The 19,130-nt window shown below is 41.0% G+C and overlaps 1 protein-coding gene across 1 annotated transcript in view; it reads right to left on the bottom strand.

Moving 5' to 3' along the window:
• Positions 1-17,204, bottom strand: part of LOC124143128 — a 36,409-nt gene extending 19,205 nt beyond the window's left edge. Inside the window, exons 1-7 of the mRNA XM_048388107.1 lie at positions 17,122-17,204; positions 5,059-5,130; positions 4,639-4,736; positions 2,977-3,072; positions 2,566-2,673; positions 1,350-1,616; positions 697-826 (exon numbers count right to left, since the gene is read on the bottom strand). Coding sequence (XP_048244064.1) covers positions 697-826; positions 1,350-1,616; positions 2,566-2,673; positions 2,977-3,072; positions 4,639-4,736; positions 5,059-5,130; positions 17,122-17,189 — 839 coding nt within the window. The 5' untranslated portion in view covers positions 17,190-17,204. The remainder of the gene's footprint in view (positions 1-696; positions 827-1,349; positions 1,617-2,565; positions 2,674-2,976; positions 3,073-4,638; positions 4,737-5,058; positions 5,131-17,121) is intronic.
• Positions 17,205-19,130: the final 1,926 nt, after the last annotated feature.

Below are 19,130 nucleotides of genomic sequence, written 5' to 3'. Positions count from 1 at the left end.
ACTTGTGAGCAACAGTGTAATGTACAGTTATCATGTAGGGCATTTGGGGAATATGTATTGTCACGTCCTTATGGTCATACACATATTAACACTGAAGGGAGGAGTAAGGTAAAGTGGGTTGACCACCAAAACACACACACACACACACACACACACACACACACACACACACACACACACACACACACACACACACACACATACATGACAGCCTCCGTGGTCTAGTGGTAGAGCGTCCGCCCGGAGAGTGCAAGGTGTTCGATCCCCGGCCGCGTCATGCCAAAAGACGGTAAAAGATGGTACTTGTTGTTACCCTGTCTGGCGCTCGGCATTAAGGGGCAAAAACAAGCACTGGTCGGCTCGGAGCCAGTATACTGTGTCTGAGTGGGGTATTCATGTTAAACGGCGGCATGGTATCTCAGTGGGCTAGCACTATAAATCGGCATCAGTCCGGACTAGTACAAGCAGCCACACACACACGCGTGCATGCACGTCGCTATATAAGTGCAATAATCTTCGACGCGACGTTAAACCCCACCTCACCTCACCTCACCTCACTCACACACACACACACACACACACACACACACACACACACACACACACACACACACACACACACACACACACACACACACACACACACACACATTGCAAGGCCTGCAAGGCCACTGTAGATGTAGCAGTATGACTTACTTGTCACCATCTGTCAAAGGATTAGTGTAACTTGTAGTAAAGGTACAGGTGACAGTTTCCTTTGGGTTTTCGGAGCCAACCGCATCATCACACTGGTGTTCCTTGTCTTGTGAGGATATATCAGGGCCACCTTGCCAAAACATAAATACGTTACATGAATGTAATTCATTTTAGACAACGATAATAATGCGGCAGCGGGAACGGTTGTTGGCTTATTTGCACTGAGTGAGTGAGTGAGTGAGTATGGTTTTACGCCGCTTTCAGCAATATTCCCGCAATATCACGGCGGGGGACACCAGAAATGGGCTTCACACATTGTACCCATGTCGGGAATCGAACCCTGGTCTTCGGCGTGACGAGCGAACGCTTTAACCACTAGGCTACCCGACCGCCCCTATTTGCAGTGGGTGATTGAGTTAGTGATTGAAATAGGAAACACACTTAATGATGGATGTACGTACACCTAGGAAAAACACTGGACAGAACCTAGACTTGAAAGTACTTTCACTTTGTTAACATGCCTTTCGCGAACACCTGGTGTCAGATCATAACCGTAAAAGCCGTAAGCGTAAAAGCCAAAATAGCAGTGAACACTATATAAATGGTTCACTCGCTGAAAATCAGCAAGAATTCGATCACTACTGATTACTTACTCAATTTGAAAAATGCTCTCGCAATTCCAGTCTTAGCTTCGGGGATATAAGCAGGGGGATATGGCAGATCTCTGCCTTTAAACATAGCACTGGCCGTCACGTTCAGCTTGTTCAGTTGTTGGCGATTTGTCCATACGATGACCTTTTCCTTCTCCTCCGTGCCATCTGCTATGAGGCTATAGATGTCCTTGCTCATCTGACCGTCATCTTCCATGTATGAAAACTGTGCCCGTATCTGTGTGACCTCAGGTACCTGGGTCTCCTTTACTGTATGATGAAATATCATTCAAATGAATCCAATAATATTAATACATTCACTGGAATGTGTCAATGCACACTTTCAACATTGACTCCTTGTCACTACCTTGACGTATATGTGAGCGGTTGCGACTGAGACTTCAGGCAAAGGCATTTTTAAGGAATGACCCTGTTGAATATTTTACATCCGTATCTTATCTGGAGTGGTAAACGTCTGAGACCTGCATCACCTCGGGCTTTCCTCCCACATTAAGCTGACACGCCGTGATATGACTGGAATAATGTTAAAAGCGGCGTTAAACCCAACTCACTCACTCACTCATGCTGAACGTATTAAATGCGAAAAAACAGTTTCTTTCAATGTAACTAAGCGTCCACAAATGTGTATTGCAGCATCCCACATCAATGATATGCTAGCTGAAGTGCCAGTACAATTCATCATTTAGGTCAATCAACTGCGTCACATAAATTAGATGGTCCTGTAGAAATTTAACATCTTACTAATCATATGTTTAAATTAGTTTAATTGTGACGGACTATTTTGTTGCAGTGTAGAAGACTGTCGTAAGAGGCGACTAACGGGATCGGGTGGTCAGGCTCGCTGACTTGGTTGATACATATCATCGATCCCAAGTGCACGGTTTGATGCTCATGATGTCAATCACTGGATTGTCTGGTCCAGGCTCGATTATTTACAGACCGCCGTCATATAGCTGGAATATTGCTGAGTGCGGCGTTAAACAACCAACTAACCAGTGTAGAAGACACACATAATGAACAGAAAGAAAACTGTCCTCGATTATTGATTCTAAAGATGTAAGTGTAATAACTACTGTATAACTGTGTGTATATTGTCTATCCATTAGACACATGGAGACAAAGTGAAGGCAGTGTTTTGAAATGTCAATAATATTTCCTTGCCCACGTGTCAGTTGGCAAAATATCAAAACTGACTCACGACGTATGCAAAACGTTCCATCGAAGTCATCCATACAGTTGCAGACAACCGCAGCACCATTTCTTTGGCATTCTCCTGGATAGCATGGTCGCTCATTATTACAGTCGACTGGAAACAATTAATTTTAGATCTTTGCTGTATAATAATTTTCAAGGAAACACAATGATATTGATTAAATACCAAATCCTTCAAAACGATTATGACCTTCTCGTGGTGAATTTTGTAAGTGTTGCGGAACGTGCTCAATTCAACAAAACCGACACGGTGTTTATAAATCTTTCTGCATACAATTACACAATATAAAAACCATGTATAATTTATTGATAAGGACACGTTTTTGAGTAAACGATATACTCTGATACAATTTCGATCGAGTTGATATTGTACAACACGAACCACTATCCCACTTACGTCCAATGCATGTCGCTCCAGTATATCCGCTCCTGCAGCTGCACCTTCCTGGGGACGTGCATGTACCTCCATTACTGCACCCAGGGTAGCAGATTGCTGAAAGCAATTCAGCAGAGAGTGTGTTGTAATATTACCAGCGAGAAACTACATTGTACGTCTTCACTATAGATTAAGTAAGACGAGTTCTATGGGTGAACAACTTCTTTATTACAATTAGTGCGACGTTTCGGTGTAGATCCTAACACCTTTATCAAGCAAGTGCAAGTTGTTCATCCATAGAACTCGTCTTACTTCATCACACCAACTTCTAAATGCCACTGAAAGAAGTTGACTATGGATTAAGTAAGACGAGTTCTATGGATGAACAACTTCTTTATTACAATTAGTGCGACGTTTCGGTGTAGATCCTAACACCTTTATCAAGCAAGTGCAAGTTGTTCATCCATAGAACTCGTCTTACTTCATCACACCAACTTCTAAATGCCACTGAAAGAAATTGACTATGGATTAAGTAAGACGAGTTCTATGGATGAACAACTTCTTTATTACAATTAGTGCGACGTTTCGGTGTAGATCCTAACACCTTTATCAAGCACTTGCTGGATAAAGGTGTTAGGATCTACACCGAAACGTCGCACTAATTGTACTTGCTTGATAAAGGTGTTAGGATCTACACCGAAACGTCGCACTAATTGTACTTGCTTGATAAAGGTGTTAGGAACTACACCGAAACGTCGCACTAATTGTAATAAAGAAGTTGTTCATCCATAGAACTCGTCCTACTTCATCACACCAACTTCTAAATGCCACTGAAAGAAGTTGACTATGGATGATGTTCACCACAATGTCATCAGCTTCTGCAACATCTAACTTCATGAAGTTATGGTGCATGTCTTTATGCAACAATTCCTGCTTGCCCATGTCCTCTCATCAAACAGACTCTCATTTGTATGATATTGTGACTTTCTATATTGAGTACTTTACAAAAGAAACGACAAAGTGGCTATTGTATTTAACAGGCCTTTAAACGACGTAAGGCCAAGGCAATGCACGGGTGAAGTTGCTGTTATATGACTTTTGGAAACTGCTCCAAAACAAAAAAGGTAATGTTTCATCGAAGTGAACTAATTGTGATTTTAAGGTCATTTCACAACATACCATTCATCAGTCTGAAAATGTAATCTTTTCCCACGTGTTCACTGACCTAACAAGTGAAGAACTGTATTTCAAAAAGAAAAGCAAACAGAGCTAATTCTTCATTTTGAAATACTTCAGAAGCCCGACCCGTGAAGATCCGGGGTAGAAAAGGTCTTCAGCACCCCATACTTGCCGTAAAAGGCCTCTATGCTTGTCGTAAGAGGCGACTAACAGGATCGGGTGGTCAGGCTCGCTGACTTGGTTGAAGCATGTCATCGATCCCAATAGTGTGGATCGATGCTCATAATGTCAATCACTGGATTGTCTGGTCCAGACTCGATTATTTACCGACCGCCGTCATACAGTTGGAATATTGCTGAATGCGGTGTTAAACAACAACAAACAACAACAACAACTTCAGAAGCACATGCTTGTACATAAATGGCATGACATCTGCATATAAGTCATTTTCACTGTGAACATGCATTTATCTGACCTATTCATATTTTCTAAAACCATACAAACCGATATTGCAGTTTTCATCTCCATCGTCCCTCCACCCGGGACAACACTTGTACACTGTAGTGTAAATGGGTTGGTGTACCAATGCGTGAGCACAGCAACTGAAACATGGAATATTGATAGCATTAATATCAAAGTATGCACTCTGGTTGAAGATCTCTCCAATCTTTGTTTGCACCGAGAGACAATAGTCCACAATCACTTGACATTGTTTTGGGACACTACTTCTAGCTATAGTCTATGTTCGGGACAAAGCTGATCGCTGGTTCCTGTTGATAAACATGACCATGTTTCAAAGTGAAAATCAAGGAAACCCGAAATATATTACTATCCCTGTAGTTAGTCCGTGGCAACATGTTCACAAAAGCGACAAAGTCCTTTCGATGATAATAAACAATGGTAAATATAGAAACGGAAACCTACCCCCACCACCAACAGGGACAACTACACACGTAGCTTGATGTGTATGAGACAATAGTGTAGGGACATGCATGTCTGAAAGAAGAACATTCATGTTATTATTAATTAAATAAATATGTTTCCCCCAATATAATACTATGCTTGCAACAGTATTCGATTACCTCCTCTGTTGATTGAGTCACCGGTGTCAGAGCTCCGGGGAATTTTCCTGAATATAAATGTTCATGATCTCACCAAGGAATGTAAACAGCGTGAATATGTCAATCATGCATTAGGAAAGATCGTAAGTGAAAATGGGCATCACGCTCGAACTATTCAAAGATGCCATGTTGGATCGTACACACTATTCATCTACATTTAGTGATTATGTGACTATTCAGGAACAACCTCTATTGATTACGTTATTGTATCCAGCAACCTTTTTTTATAAATGTGACAACTTTAGCGTGGTTTCATGTGGCGAGTCCGTTCATTTGCCGATCTCGTGCACGTGTCAGTCACGGGATCATCCTAACTTTGAACCCACCCACTGTAGGACTTTTTCAATAGAAGAATCCGACTCTTGTGTTCTGAAAAAGCTTTAGTTGAAATTAATGGCTATGTGCATTTATTTACCAGCACTATGTAACGCTGCGGAATCAATGAAGATGAAGTTATCTTGTATCCTTAACAATCAAATGATAATGAATGTTCTCATATTATAGGACGAAAAGAGACAGGCTGCTTAAATGTTTTAGGTGTTGCAAGGGTAATGTCTCATTACAATTGTACATCAAATCTCGGAATATATACTCACAGGCAAAAGAAACGCAAGTCGAGTATGCAGTATAAATGTTATTTATTTTCAACAGTAGAGACACGAAATACTAATATGGCAAGATTCACAACAATTTGACTGAAGACAGCTTAATGGATTAAAGGCAGATGACATAAAAAAAAATTCAAATGTTAAGGGCTTACACAGTTTCGGGTCAATACCCAAAATGTCAGTCAATACCTGGTGTGACAACCATTAGCATTAATCACTGCCACACATCTCCTGTACATTGAGTGGATCAGATTTGTGAAGGCCCTAGGGATCCTCCTGCACACATCCAGAGCAGCTGTCCGTAGTTCATCGGCAGTTGTAGGGACTGGGCGCACATTGTGTAGACGCCTTTTAACCTCATCCCACATGTGTTCGATGGGGTTCAGATCAGGGCTGAGGGCTGGACACGGTAGAGCACGGATGTTGTGTTGTTGCAGAAAGGCCATGGTAGCTCTGGCAACACGGGGACGAGCGTTGTCCTGCTGGAAAATATGTTGTTGATGTTGTGCAACGTGGGGTCTGATCACTTGGTCGATATACCGTTGAGCAGTGAAGCCGTGTCCCCGACCTTGACCAACATTCAGAAAGCATATGGGTCCAAGCTTCGCATTAAGTCAAATCCGTGCCCATATCATGACGCTAGGTCCACCCCATGGATCCCTTTCCACAACGTTTCTGTCTGCGAAACGATTTCCTCGACGCCGACAAATTCTGACTCTTCCGTCTGCATGGGAGATACAAAAGCGTCTTTCATCAGAGAAGATGACACGCCTCCACTCACGATGACGCCAATTTTGATGACCCTGTGTCCACTGAAGTCGTGCTTGTCGATGCCGTGGTTGGAGAACAGGACGACGTGCTGGTCGGCGACATCTGAGGTTGTTGGTACGGAGACGTCGAATCACAGGGTCCCGGCTAATGTGTCGATTATATGTTCCTATGGTCTTTCGAGCACTTGCAGTTAGGAACGGATGTCGCTGGTGTTGACGGGTAATCTGTCGATCTTGTTGAGGTGTGGTGACCCTAGGACGACCGCTCCGAGGAAGCTCATCTGTGGTCTGTGTAGCACTGTATCGATGCAGGAGACGGTAAATTGTGGATATGTTAACGTTGAAATGACGGCCTTGGACAGACTCTCCAGCTTCCAAACGTCCGATAGCCTGGTTTCTCTGAATTTGAGTTAGGCGTGGCATTGTTGACCAAGGAGTGGTAGGTCCAAGCATCGGCCACAGTTTTATACCCACTACAGTTTGTGACAGTGATTTCGCGAGAAATGGGTGCATGATACCCACATATTCATTGAAATGGTGCATTTTGGCGATTCGTTTTTTATGTTGCGTTTTTACTCGGGGCTTCCAAAATGCAACCAAAAATACTGATAACACCATCAGGCTTCACAAAATGCTAAAACTCGTATCAATTTATGGTTCCGTGCTTGTTACCTATTTGCTTAAAACCACTTGCGTTTCTTTAGCGTGTGAGTATATATATATCTGTGATAATAATTATCCATTGATAATATGAAAGATAAATTATTTTTCTTGTATGCATGTTGCCTAAACGTTTTGTCGGACACTAAAACAATTCAAAGTTCCATATAAATCGCCAATAACGACTGAAAAGTGGTTTGAACATTTTATAACTTTACTTGACACTCCTGAACATGATTTAAATGAGGCATGAATATGTAATCTCAGAATTGTTTCAGACTTGCCCAAGACATTTTTTTACCATATATGGAACATGTATTTAATATACTGTAAGTAAGGCCACTTTACACGGTGCACTGGCGTAGTTATTCCATTGCATGGAAAAGGTTCGTCTCCCCGATCAATTACAGAGGAATAACATTGTTAAGTGTTTTTAGAAAGACATTTACAGCAGTACTAAATAATAGGTTAGCTTATTGGTCCAACGCTTGTGATAATATTGTGGAATCACACGCAGGTTTTACAACGCTATAGCACTATTGACAATATTTATATTTTACAAGCGGTCCTCCAACATTACCTGTCAAACAAAGTGGAAATTATATGAAATTATTGTTGACTTTTTGAAGGCATTGTCCTTGTATATAGACTTAATTAATAATGGAATATGTTAACAAATTATGGAATATATTTAAAATGACTTCGAGCTTCGCAATCTATTTACAAATGTGTTAAAGGCTTTGCTAGCTACTTCCCATACTTTTGAGTGTCCTTTAGGACAAAGACAAGGCTGTGTTTTAAGTCCTCTATTATTCACTTTTTTAACAAATGAAGTAGCAACTGGCTTCCTGTGCCAGTTCCACCCTGAACCTGTTTTTATTGTTATTTGCATATTGTGTTATCATGATTTCTGATATAGTGTACGAGCTACAAAGACGCATCAATGCTTTAAAATCTTGTTGTGACAATTACCGTTTCTGTGTTTATTTTGATAAGACAAAGGTGAGTGAGAATGGAGGAAGAAGTATGATGGACAACCCGCTTGTTTGTGTACCTATATAAATACTTAGGATTTACGTTTACTAAATCTATATCATGGTCCAAACATGTTAAAGATGTTCCCTTGCAAGCTAGAAGGATTCTATATGGTGTTTTTAAATGTGTGTCAATACTAAAACCGTTACCGTTTCTTTTATTCTTTCAAAATATTTGACGCAAAGACGAGTCCAATTTTACTTTATGGGGCAGCAGAATGGGGTGTAAATCGTGAATTATTTCAAGAAATTGAAACTGTACATATGTTGTCATGTTAGCGCCTGCAGAGTGTAAATCTACAACTGCAAATGATGTTGTTAGAGGTGAATGTGGATGATGCCCACTATATACGCGTTGTACAAGACTGTTGTGAAGCTTAATGTATGCCTGACTCCAAAATCAAATGTCAGAAAATTCAAAATTTCTTTCTTATATATGTGACAGTGTTTCATTTTATACAATTGATATTATTGTATGAAGCCTAAATCATGTGATGGGATTGTGACTCTAATTCACATAACAATTTGTTTCTACGAACTAGCAGTATTTTATCAATACAGTTATTGTGTGGATAGTCTAAAATAGTATACTGAAAGGTCAGACCGTCGAAAAGGTCATTGCAAACCAAAATAAGTATACTGTCGTGCAAAAGAAAATATACACCCATGCTTGATGGTGGTTATTAATGAAACAAACAAGAAATGGTATTCGATGGTGATGTATTTGATACAGGTATCTTGGTTGTGTTTGGAACCTTATATAAGCTTGCAGTGTTTCGATGACTGTCTTCAGCCTAGTAACGTGTTGATGATGTCTGTCCTGTTGTGGTCAAATATTTTGTCCGGCAGTTTATAATACTCATAAAAAAGTACCGCCTTGGTATTACTGATATGCCCTGGTCCAACGCTTGTGTTATGAAATCCTACAGCCGCACGTTGTTTCTAGTGTGAATCAGGCTGACGTCACTTTCAACACAACATTGCTAGACGCTATACATCACGAGTCCAAGCAGCATTATTTGAGAACCAAAACATATAGGTTCCACGTAGCCTCAGATTGGAACCTAACAAAAACACACGCGGGATGAACTGGTGCGACATCGTCATCCTGAACCAGAGACGGTGCAATAGGTACGTACACTACAGCCTGGGTTGGCTAACATTCCCCAACGTGTGATCAGTCCATTTCCTTCCGTAATGTCTTCATATTGGACAGTGTCCACTGCTGTCCTGTGTGAAATATGTCATCACTCATGTGTTCAGATGTGCAATAAATGTGTGACCCCCAACATCAAATATCTGATTATTTCAATATTTGCAGGAGGATATGGGAGATCGTGCACGTTACCTGCGTTAATGCAACTTCATCCTCATTCACACATTTGTCAGTTTTACAGTCACAGGCAGTCACATATAGTCACATATAATATAGTTACATGCAGTCACATACAGTCACAGAATCACATACAGTCACATGTAGTCACATATAGACAAATATAATACAGTTACATACAGTCAAATATAGTCACATGCAGTCCAATATAGTTACATACAGACACATAACTCACATGTACAGTCACAAAGAGTTACATATAGTCACATACAGTCACAGAATCACACAGTCACATATAGTCACATGTACAGTCTCATATAATACAGTTACATACAGTCACATACAGTCTCATATAATACAGTTACATACAGTCACATACAGTCACATACAGTCTCATATAGGCACATACAGTCACATGTAATGTAGTTACATACAGTCACATATGGTCAAATGTACAGTCACATTGAGTTACATATAGTCACATACAGTCACATAATCACATACAGTTACACACAGTCACATACAGTCACATATATTCACATACAGTTACACACAGTCACATAGTCACATATACAGTCACATATAGTCACATGAACAATCACTACAGTCACATATCGTCACATACAGTCACATACAGACACATACAGATACATAAGTCATATATACAGTTACATACAGTCGCATACGGTTACATATACATTCACATACAGTCATACCCAATGGGGTTAGACGTTGTTCGTAATATCAGTCACTGGTTGTCGGATCCAAACTCAATTATCTCAAATATACTCTGCCTGGTCGATATAGCTCACGCCGCGTATGTGTCTACCTGGCCGAACCATGCCAAAATAAATTGTTTGATATTAGGCATTACTTAGAAGCTGATGGATGACATACTTGACACAATTTATGGATGACAACTTCTTTAATTCTCTAAAAAGCGACATTTCGGTATAGATCCTTATACCGTTGTCATGAAAGACTCTCAGTCCATAAATAGTGTCTATTTTGTCATACCAAAATACGCTTTAAAATGTATTTTAAGCCTGCTGGTATCCATGGTAAACTGCGGTTTGGCACTATTGACTGATGGATAGTAAAAAGAACACAATATTTTCAATGAAGAATTTGTAACTGTTGGAAAAAGAATTCGTTTTTAATGTACTGAGTGAACACAGGAACGCATGTGCAATACACGTGGGACTTATTCATGTAAGATACTCTACTTAACAGTGAATATGGTTTTACGCCGCTTTTAGCAATATTCCAGCAATATCACGGCGGGGGACACCAGAAATGGGCTTCACACATTGTACCCATGTCGGGAATCGAACCCGGGTCTTCGGCGTGACGAGCGAACGCTTTAACCACTAGGCTACCCGACCGCCCCCTCTACTTAAGAAATAAACAACGAATCGGGGTTGTTTATCGTACAATATATCACTGAAGGGAAAATATCACTATAAGCGGCATAAGACTATACTCACCTTTTCACTCACTCTACTTCATACATCCACTGTTTTGCAATATAATATTTTGAATCACATTTCTGATATTGAGTGTGTGAGTGTGGATTATGCCGCTTGCATTACAGCAGTATATCTGTTATATCATTGCACGTTAGCTTCATGTGAGAGGAAATTAGTCCAGAATTGACGTAGTTCTAACGTTTTCCGCCTCCGTGGTTTAGTGGTAGAGTGTCCGCCCGGAGATCGAAAGGTCGGGGGTTCGATCCCCGGCTGCGTCATAGCAAAAGACGTTAAAAGATGGCACTTATTGTTACCCTCCCTGGCGTTCGACATTAAGGGGCTAAAACAGTATACTGTGTATGAGTACTAGGTATTTCAGGTTAAACTGTGGCATGGTTTCTCAGTGAGCTAACCCTTTAAATCGGCATAAGTCTGGACTGGTACAAGCAGCCACACACACACACACACACACACACACACACACACACACACACACACATCCACACACACACACACACATCCACACACACACACATTCCGGGGTAGAATAGGACTTCAGCAACCCATGCTTGCCGTAAAAGGTGACTATGCTTGTCGTAAAAGGCGACTAACGGGATCGGGTGGTCAGGCTCACTGACTTGGTTGATTCATGTCATCGATCCCAATTGCGTGGATCGATGCTCATGATATGAATCACTGGATTGTCTGGTCCAGACTCTATTATTTACAAACTGCCGTCATATAGCTGGAATATTGCTGAGTGCGGCGTTAAACAACAAACCAATCAATCATATGAAGGTTAAACGCACTTTCGTTTGAATTAAATCACTTCCATTTAGAGCAAATACATTTCATAAGCAGCGCGACTTTAAAACAGAACATCTCCGAGAAGAGTTGGGTTAGCATTGGTCTTCAGCAACTAAATGGATCGGGTTAGTCGCGCTGGCTCGGTTGATCCAATTGTGTGGATCAATGATGCCAATCACTGGATTGTCTGATCCAGACTTGATCATTGACATAACGTCGTCATATAGCAGGAATATTACTGAGTTCGGCGTTAAACAACAAACAAACAATGAAACAGAAAGTCCATAAACGTAGTCGACAGTTACGATACGGAACGGCCATCGACCAGCAGTACACCATCATGATTTAACGTGTCCCCCAGACCAAACAATTTATTCCATTTAACGTTGTATAGTGCCCTGAGTGTTTGTTACATAAAGCGTACATCTGTGCTTTTTACAAAATGGACGCTCGAAAGCTACCTTCAACATCCGGGTTTTTTCACTCTTGCTAAGTACTTCCGGCCTCGTCAAACACTTGGCGGCACCCTGCATAACACTTTACCCATGCGCCAACCTCATATATACACTTAAAAGAAAGTAGATATGAAATACAAATCCTAAAACCAAATATAAGAACAACAAAACGATGCTAGAAAGTTTATATCTGTAAAACATAACACCAAAACACACCCAACAGTAGCGCCATACACGTGCGTAATGTGTCATTCCTGATTTGGACACATTCAAGGAAGATCGACTAATCTCTGTGGATCATTATTTCTGTCAATCTGCTTATCATACAGTTGTGATTTACTTGAGATCTAATTCATTGTTTGTGTTTGAACGAGCGACGGGCGCATCTGCAGCGCATGGAGCGTCCACTGGCTATTGACATGCTAGAAACTAGCAGAAATCAGCGTGCAGTGGCCAAAACTTCCAACGTTTCACAGTCTGTGATTAGCAGTGATTATTTGTTGGATGTTTTTTCAATATCATCAAAACTTGATCCTCAGCAAACTTTGTGTAGTATCGCTCCGCTACCAAACGATAACCACTTCCTTGTATGTACAACAAGAAGAACTGTTATAATCCATTAGTCAATTCTGTAATCATTGATACTACAGCTTCAAAAAGCCAGTTATTAATACGGTTTCACAAATGTTGGTTGGTTGGTTGGTTGGTTGGTTGGATGTTTAACGTCGCACTCAGCAATATTACAGCTATATGACGGCGGTCGGTAAATAATCGAGTCTGGAACTGACAATCCAGTGATTCATATCATGAGCATCGATCCACGCAATTGGGATCGATGACATGCATCAACCAGCGAGCCTGACCACCCGATCCCGTTAGTCGCCTTTTACGACAAGCATAGTCGCCTTTTACGGCAAGCATGGGTTGCTGAAGACCTATTCTATCCCGGAATCTTCACGGGTCTTTTACAAATGTAAGTTACCTCTAACAGATACTGCATTTACAGAGTCAACAGGGCAGGACATGCAGTCACAAGACTAATGAAATATCTAATTCAAAACGTCAACGCCAGAGAATAATCAGTCTCGAATATCTTTGTTTGTTTGTTTGTTTGTTTAACGCCGCACTGGGCAATAAGTAATCGAGTCTCAACCAGACAACCCAGTGATTGATATCATAAGCATCGATCCACGCAATTGGGATATGATGAAATGCATCAACCAAATCAGCGAGCCTCTCGAATATCTGCCGAATCAGATTTCATATGGCGTTAAAAGGAAAATATGGTGCAAATTATTTGAATGAATTAGTGACGACATCAGGTGTTCGTCAAAATGGTAAGCATGCAATGCTCTAACGTCAGTACCAGGTTGTATTTTGGGGTTTTGATTTTGTTTGTTTTTCCACGCGGCACTCAGCAATATTCCAGCCATGTGACTGTGCTCTGTGAACAGTTGAGTCTATAACGACAAGCATAGTCTCCTTTTACGGCAGGCCTGGGTTACTGAAGACCTTTTCTAAACCGGATCTTTAGGGGTTGTAAATTCCAGTGCGTAAATATGTGTGTAAAGTCCATGTAACGGTCACAGTATGGGACAGCATAACATAGCATGTTGACACGTGATGTATCATTTTTACTTAAATTTTAATTTGTCTGAATGTCTACCATATAATTTCTGTAAAAACGCAGTCACGGGGGCAATAACAATAATTTTGGATCAAAGTGAGCTCAGTGTTCCGTCCTACAAAGCCATTTTAGCGTTATGACTGTAATAAGTCTACGTTAAAGTATTGTGGTTACGATCGTCTTAACACTTAGATAGGTCCGTGGAACTGGCCTTGGTTAACACGCTTAAAGTTATTGGATGTCAGATAAGTCCTATTCTTTTGTACACAAATCAATCAATAGATTTGAGAGTATAGCGAAAACCCACTGACTGCCTTGTACAATCTCCTTTAGGAACTTTCACATAGGACCACAAAAACAACATGATATAGTTTATGGTGATTGGTTAATATGACCGATATCCAATGTATATCAACTCACTGGCTCGTAGTGCTGGATACTGGTGTAAAATATTATCAATGCATGATGACCCCTCCATAAAAAAGGGTACAACATGTTACTTTATTTAGATAATGTGGGGTATAAAAAGTTGGCTTCAAATATACTGAACCGCAAAAGAAACGTCACCCCAAGTAACATTGCATGGACAGTTGTCATTTAAATATCTGGGTAATATTTGTCAAAGTTTCTAAAATTTAACATACCTTGTCCGGAAAAAATGAAATTTGATGATAAAAAAACAAAGCAGATGACAATAAAACCGATCGCCCAAACGCATCACGGCAACGGCCATGGTAACCCGATGCACGTGAGTTCCATGCAAATTGAAATGCACATGTGTTCCCCTATTTCATGCCCTATATAAATACACCCAGATCCGAAAACATGCATTCGTTATTGAATTGCTACCACATGCCAAGATTGACAAGAAATCAGCGACACCAAGACCTTGGACGATTGCAAGCTGGACAAACCGCCCGGCAAGTAGCCAATGCATTTCAAGTCCACGTAAGGACCATATACAGGCTCCAGCAACGGTAAGGACCACCAACACCACAGATGACTGACCACGTACTGGAAGACCAAGGGTCACCAACCGACGTCAGGATCGTCAAATTGTGCGACAGCATCTTCAAGATCGCTTTGTTACTGCTGCGGAAACTGCTCGACTGGCCGTGCGTCGACGATTGACGAGCGGTACCTCAACTGTCACAGGCCACACCGAGGACCCATTCTGACACCACATCATCGCCAGTACCGTCTTCAGTGGGTAACACAGCACTAGCATTGGCGCCACCAGCAGTTGAGAAGAGTCCTCTTCACAGACGAGAGCCGTTACTGCATCTCAACAGCAGATAGCAGAGTGAGAGTCTAGCGACGCCGTGGGGAACGTTATTTGGATGCTTGTGTTGTTGAGAGAGACTCGTTGGGGGGTCCGAGAATCATGGTGTGGGGTCGAATTGGTCTTGCACAGAAGGTCGGCCCTGTGGTCTTCCAGAACATCGGTCCAGGGAGAGGCAATGGTGTCACAGTAGCTCGGTACATTGATCAAGTCTTGGGACCACACGCCATTCCTCATTTGGCACGTCGCCGCAACCACGAGTTGAAGCATGAAAACGCCCGTGCCAAAACTGCGAGAGCAACAAAAGACTTCCTCCAGCAGAATGGCATCAGAACCATGCAGTGGCCTGTCCTCAATCACGATTTAAATCCCATTGAGCACCTGTGGGACGAGATTCAAGGACGGCTGAATGACGTCCGACCAAGGCCGACAACTACAGCTGAACTATGTCAGGCGTTCCTCAGAGTGTGCTCAAGTGCCTATGGCCTTCATCAACCGCCTCATCCATTCCATGTATCGACGTTGCACGGCAGTCATCAATGCACATGGCTGACACACGAGATACTGACTTGTGATGCCATTTTCTCAGAGACTAGTGTTGTGTTTCACTTTAAGAATATTTAACATTTTAATTTTAACCTTGATGATCAGTTTTGCCAAGTTTCATCTTTTTGATATGTCTCAAAGTATCATTACAGTGTTTGGACAAATACCAGGTGACGTTTCTTTTGCGGTTCGTATACTAGATATCTACTTTTTTCTCATGGTTTTAATTTTATTTGAATGTCACAAACAGTTGGAGATAAAAACATGTTCAATAAGAACGTTAATGGATTGTGCTATTAATAGTTTGTGAGTGAGTACGGTTTTACGCCGCTTTTAGCAAAATTCCAGCAATATCACGGCGGGGGGACACCAGAAATGGGGTGCTAATAATGTTTTATCAAAATTGTATATCTGCTATTATAACAGTTCATGTTATAACCATTATAGATAATTTAAAAGTTTGTTAGAACCAGAAAAATATCTTTATGCAATTAGCGAATTATAGCTTCGAAATATTTTAGTGGAGTTTAGAGGTGGACTATTACGGTTGAGATAAAATGAATGTAGATGGCAAAAAAAATCGATATATGCATGAGAAACTGTCCTTTATGTCATCGAGGTATAGAGGACGAATTTCATTTGCTACTTGTATCTGCAACTTTTGATGCCAGTAGAAGTAAATATCTACCAAAGACATGTATAACTAATGTTAGTATGCATACATTTAAAACCATAATTGCCACAGACGATACAGAACAAAATAAAATCAACTTGCCTGTTTAATTATCATGCGTATGAAAGAAGAAAGTATTTGTTAAACAATGTTTCAAATTATGTATGTTGCCTCTACCATTCTTGTAAACTGTTATTTGTATATGGGCTTATGGCCTTCATACTGAATAAAGTATTGCTTGCTTGATTGATTGCTTGCTTGCTTGATTTATTGACTGATTGACTGATCTGCACATTTGATTGAATTCGTACAAACGATCAATGTTTTTGTCTGTTAACACAAATCTAAAATTGTAGAACAATTTTCGACAAACCATTGCCGCCATTAATCACAGTCATATAACAGGTTGATATACGACATATATTACAACGGTTAGGAATGAAAATGGTCTTTGAACAGTTGGGCGTAGTCTCTCTTTAAACGCCTGAAGTAAACACACAACACTATCAGTAGGACGCTAAAACGAATTCTGCTTTTAGAATACTTCTTGTTTCAATTTTCGTGAAAAAAGTTAATCATCTAAATTAAATTATATATCTTACCCGCTCCATTGAACAGAGTGTCTAACAGCGAGAGCCAGCATGAAAACTACCAATACACCCGCAGCCATTCTGAATGATCATTGGGGTGACGTGTTTGGGACTTTATACGCTCTAACAAGGAAGTTGGTTTGGTTGGTTGGTTGTTTAACGCCGCACTCAGCAATATTCCAGCTATATGACGGCAGTCTGTAAATAATCGAATCTGGAACTGACAATCCAGTGATTGATATCATGAGCATCTAACCACGCAATTGGGATCGATGACACGTATCAACCAAGTCAGCGAGCCTGACCACCCGATCCCGTTAGTCGCCTTTTACGACAAGGGTAGTCACGGCAAGCATGGGTTGCTGAAGACCTATTCTACCCAGGAATCTTCACCGGTCTAACAAGTACATTAGCATGATTTGTTATCTCAATCTTCGCAGTTCAACATGGGAACAGATCCTGTCATTTATACTAAAACCTTAACATGCTGTTTCATTTAAATAATTGATTCATGGAGGGAGGCTATTATCCATATTATGAATCCGTGAAGGGGTCGGGTTGGGGGGTAGGGGGAGCAGCCGATCCTTGCCAATAACGTGTTTATATCATCGTGCGTTTAACCATATATCGTGAGTTGATATTTTCAGGACTTTCAAGATACCATATGTTCTACACATACATATATGTATGGAATATTAATTAAAGGAAACATGTTATGTAACTTCATTTGTTAATTATAATTAGTCATTTCCCATCACATCAGGAAATATGTACCTTCTAACACATGAGGTTGTTTAGTCCACAATGGCACCAAAGGGCGGAGGGCGGAGCACAGTGGGTTTTTTAACTTCCTGTGAAGCGACTTACCTTGTTTTGGAGGCGAACTCTTTTTATCCGATGAAAACGGTATCAAGTAAAAAGATAAGCTAAGAAGCCTAGTCGTTAAAGCGGCTCTTTCTCTCGCCTTGCGGTTAAAACACCTGGTCCACTCTGCCTTCTCAAATAAAATATGCCAATTAAAAGTGAGTTCAATCTTACTCCACCTACTTAATGTTTACTACATTGTGCTGAGAGTTAGAACTCTCTCTCTCTCTCTCTCTCTCTCTCTCTCTCTCCCTCTCTCTCTCTCTCTCTCTCTCTCTCTCACCAATCCCACCCCCCACCCCTCTCTCTCTCTAAATTCGTTATAGCTCTCATTGTATCACCCGGGATATATGCGCCTCCGGCTCGTGGTATAATTCCTAACGCGGGACCAATAAAACCACCTATACCCCACATTATACTGCTTCCAGGTAAATTGTAAGTCACTTCGCTTCACATACAACATTCCTAGAAACCCACAGAAAGACACACACACCACGCTGAAGAGAGCCACGCCACGTCAAGATTTTCAATCAATACAAGTTTTGTTTGTTTGGTTTGTTGTTTAATACCGCACTCACCAATCTTCCAGCTATATGACACCGTCTGTAAATAATCGAGTCTGCACCAGACAATCCAGTGACTGATATCATGAGCATTGATCTACGTCATTTTGGATACGATGACATGCATCAACGAAGTCAGCGAGCCTGACCCTTCGACCCCGTTATAATTAGATGCCTCTTTCGACAAGCACAGTCGCCTTTTACGGCAAGCATTTTTTGCTAGAGACCCCGGATCTTCACGGGGCACAAATAATGCAAGACGATACTCGGATATTTTCGCGCTAAAGATCATCTGACAAGTAGAACAAATGTGTCATGGTCACGAAAACACGAACGCATTAATAAAAAAAGAACAATTACGTCGCGTTGGTTCGGAAAGTACATAACCTTAATGTTACGTACTACAGTGGTATCTGTGTCAACCGGACTGTGACTAATCCGGATTTCTGTCAATACTGGACCAACGTTCTGGTCCCGAAATTAATTGGTTACAAACATGGTGGAGAGAAAAACACATCAACGTGTAAGTGAATTGAATTTAAATTGTTTGGCTCTTTTCGGTAAAAGTTAACTGCCTGGTTTGAAGCAGTGACC

This window comes from Haliotis rufescens, unplaced genomic scaffold (genome assembly GCF_023055435.1).
Source record: "Haliotis rufescens isolate VD_foot unplaced genomic scaffold, xgHalRufe1.0.p SCAF_10, whole genome shotgun sequence".
NCBI lineage: Eukaryota > Metazoa > Mollusca > Gastropoda > Lepetellida > Haliotidae > Haliotis > Haliotis rufescens.
This window is presented reverse-complemented; position numbering and strand designations above follow the sequence as displayed.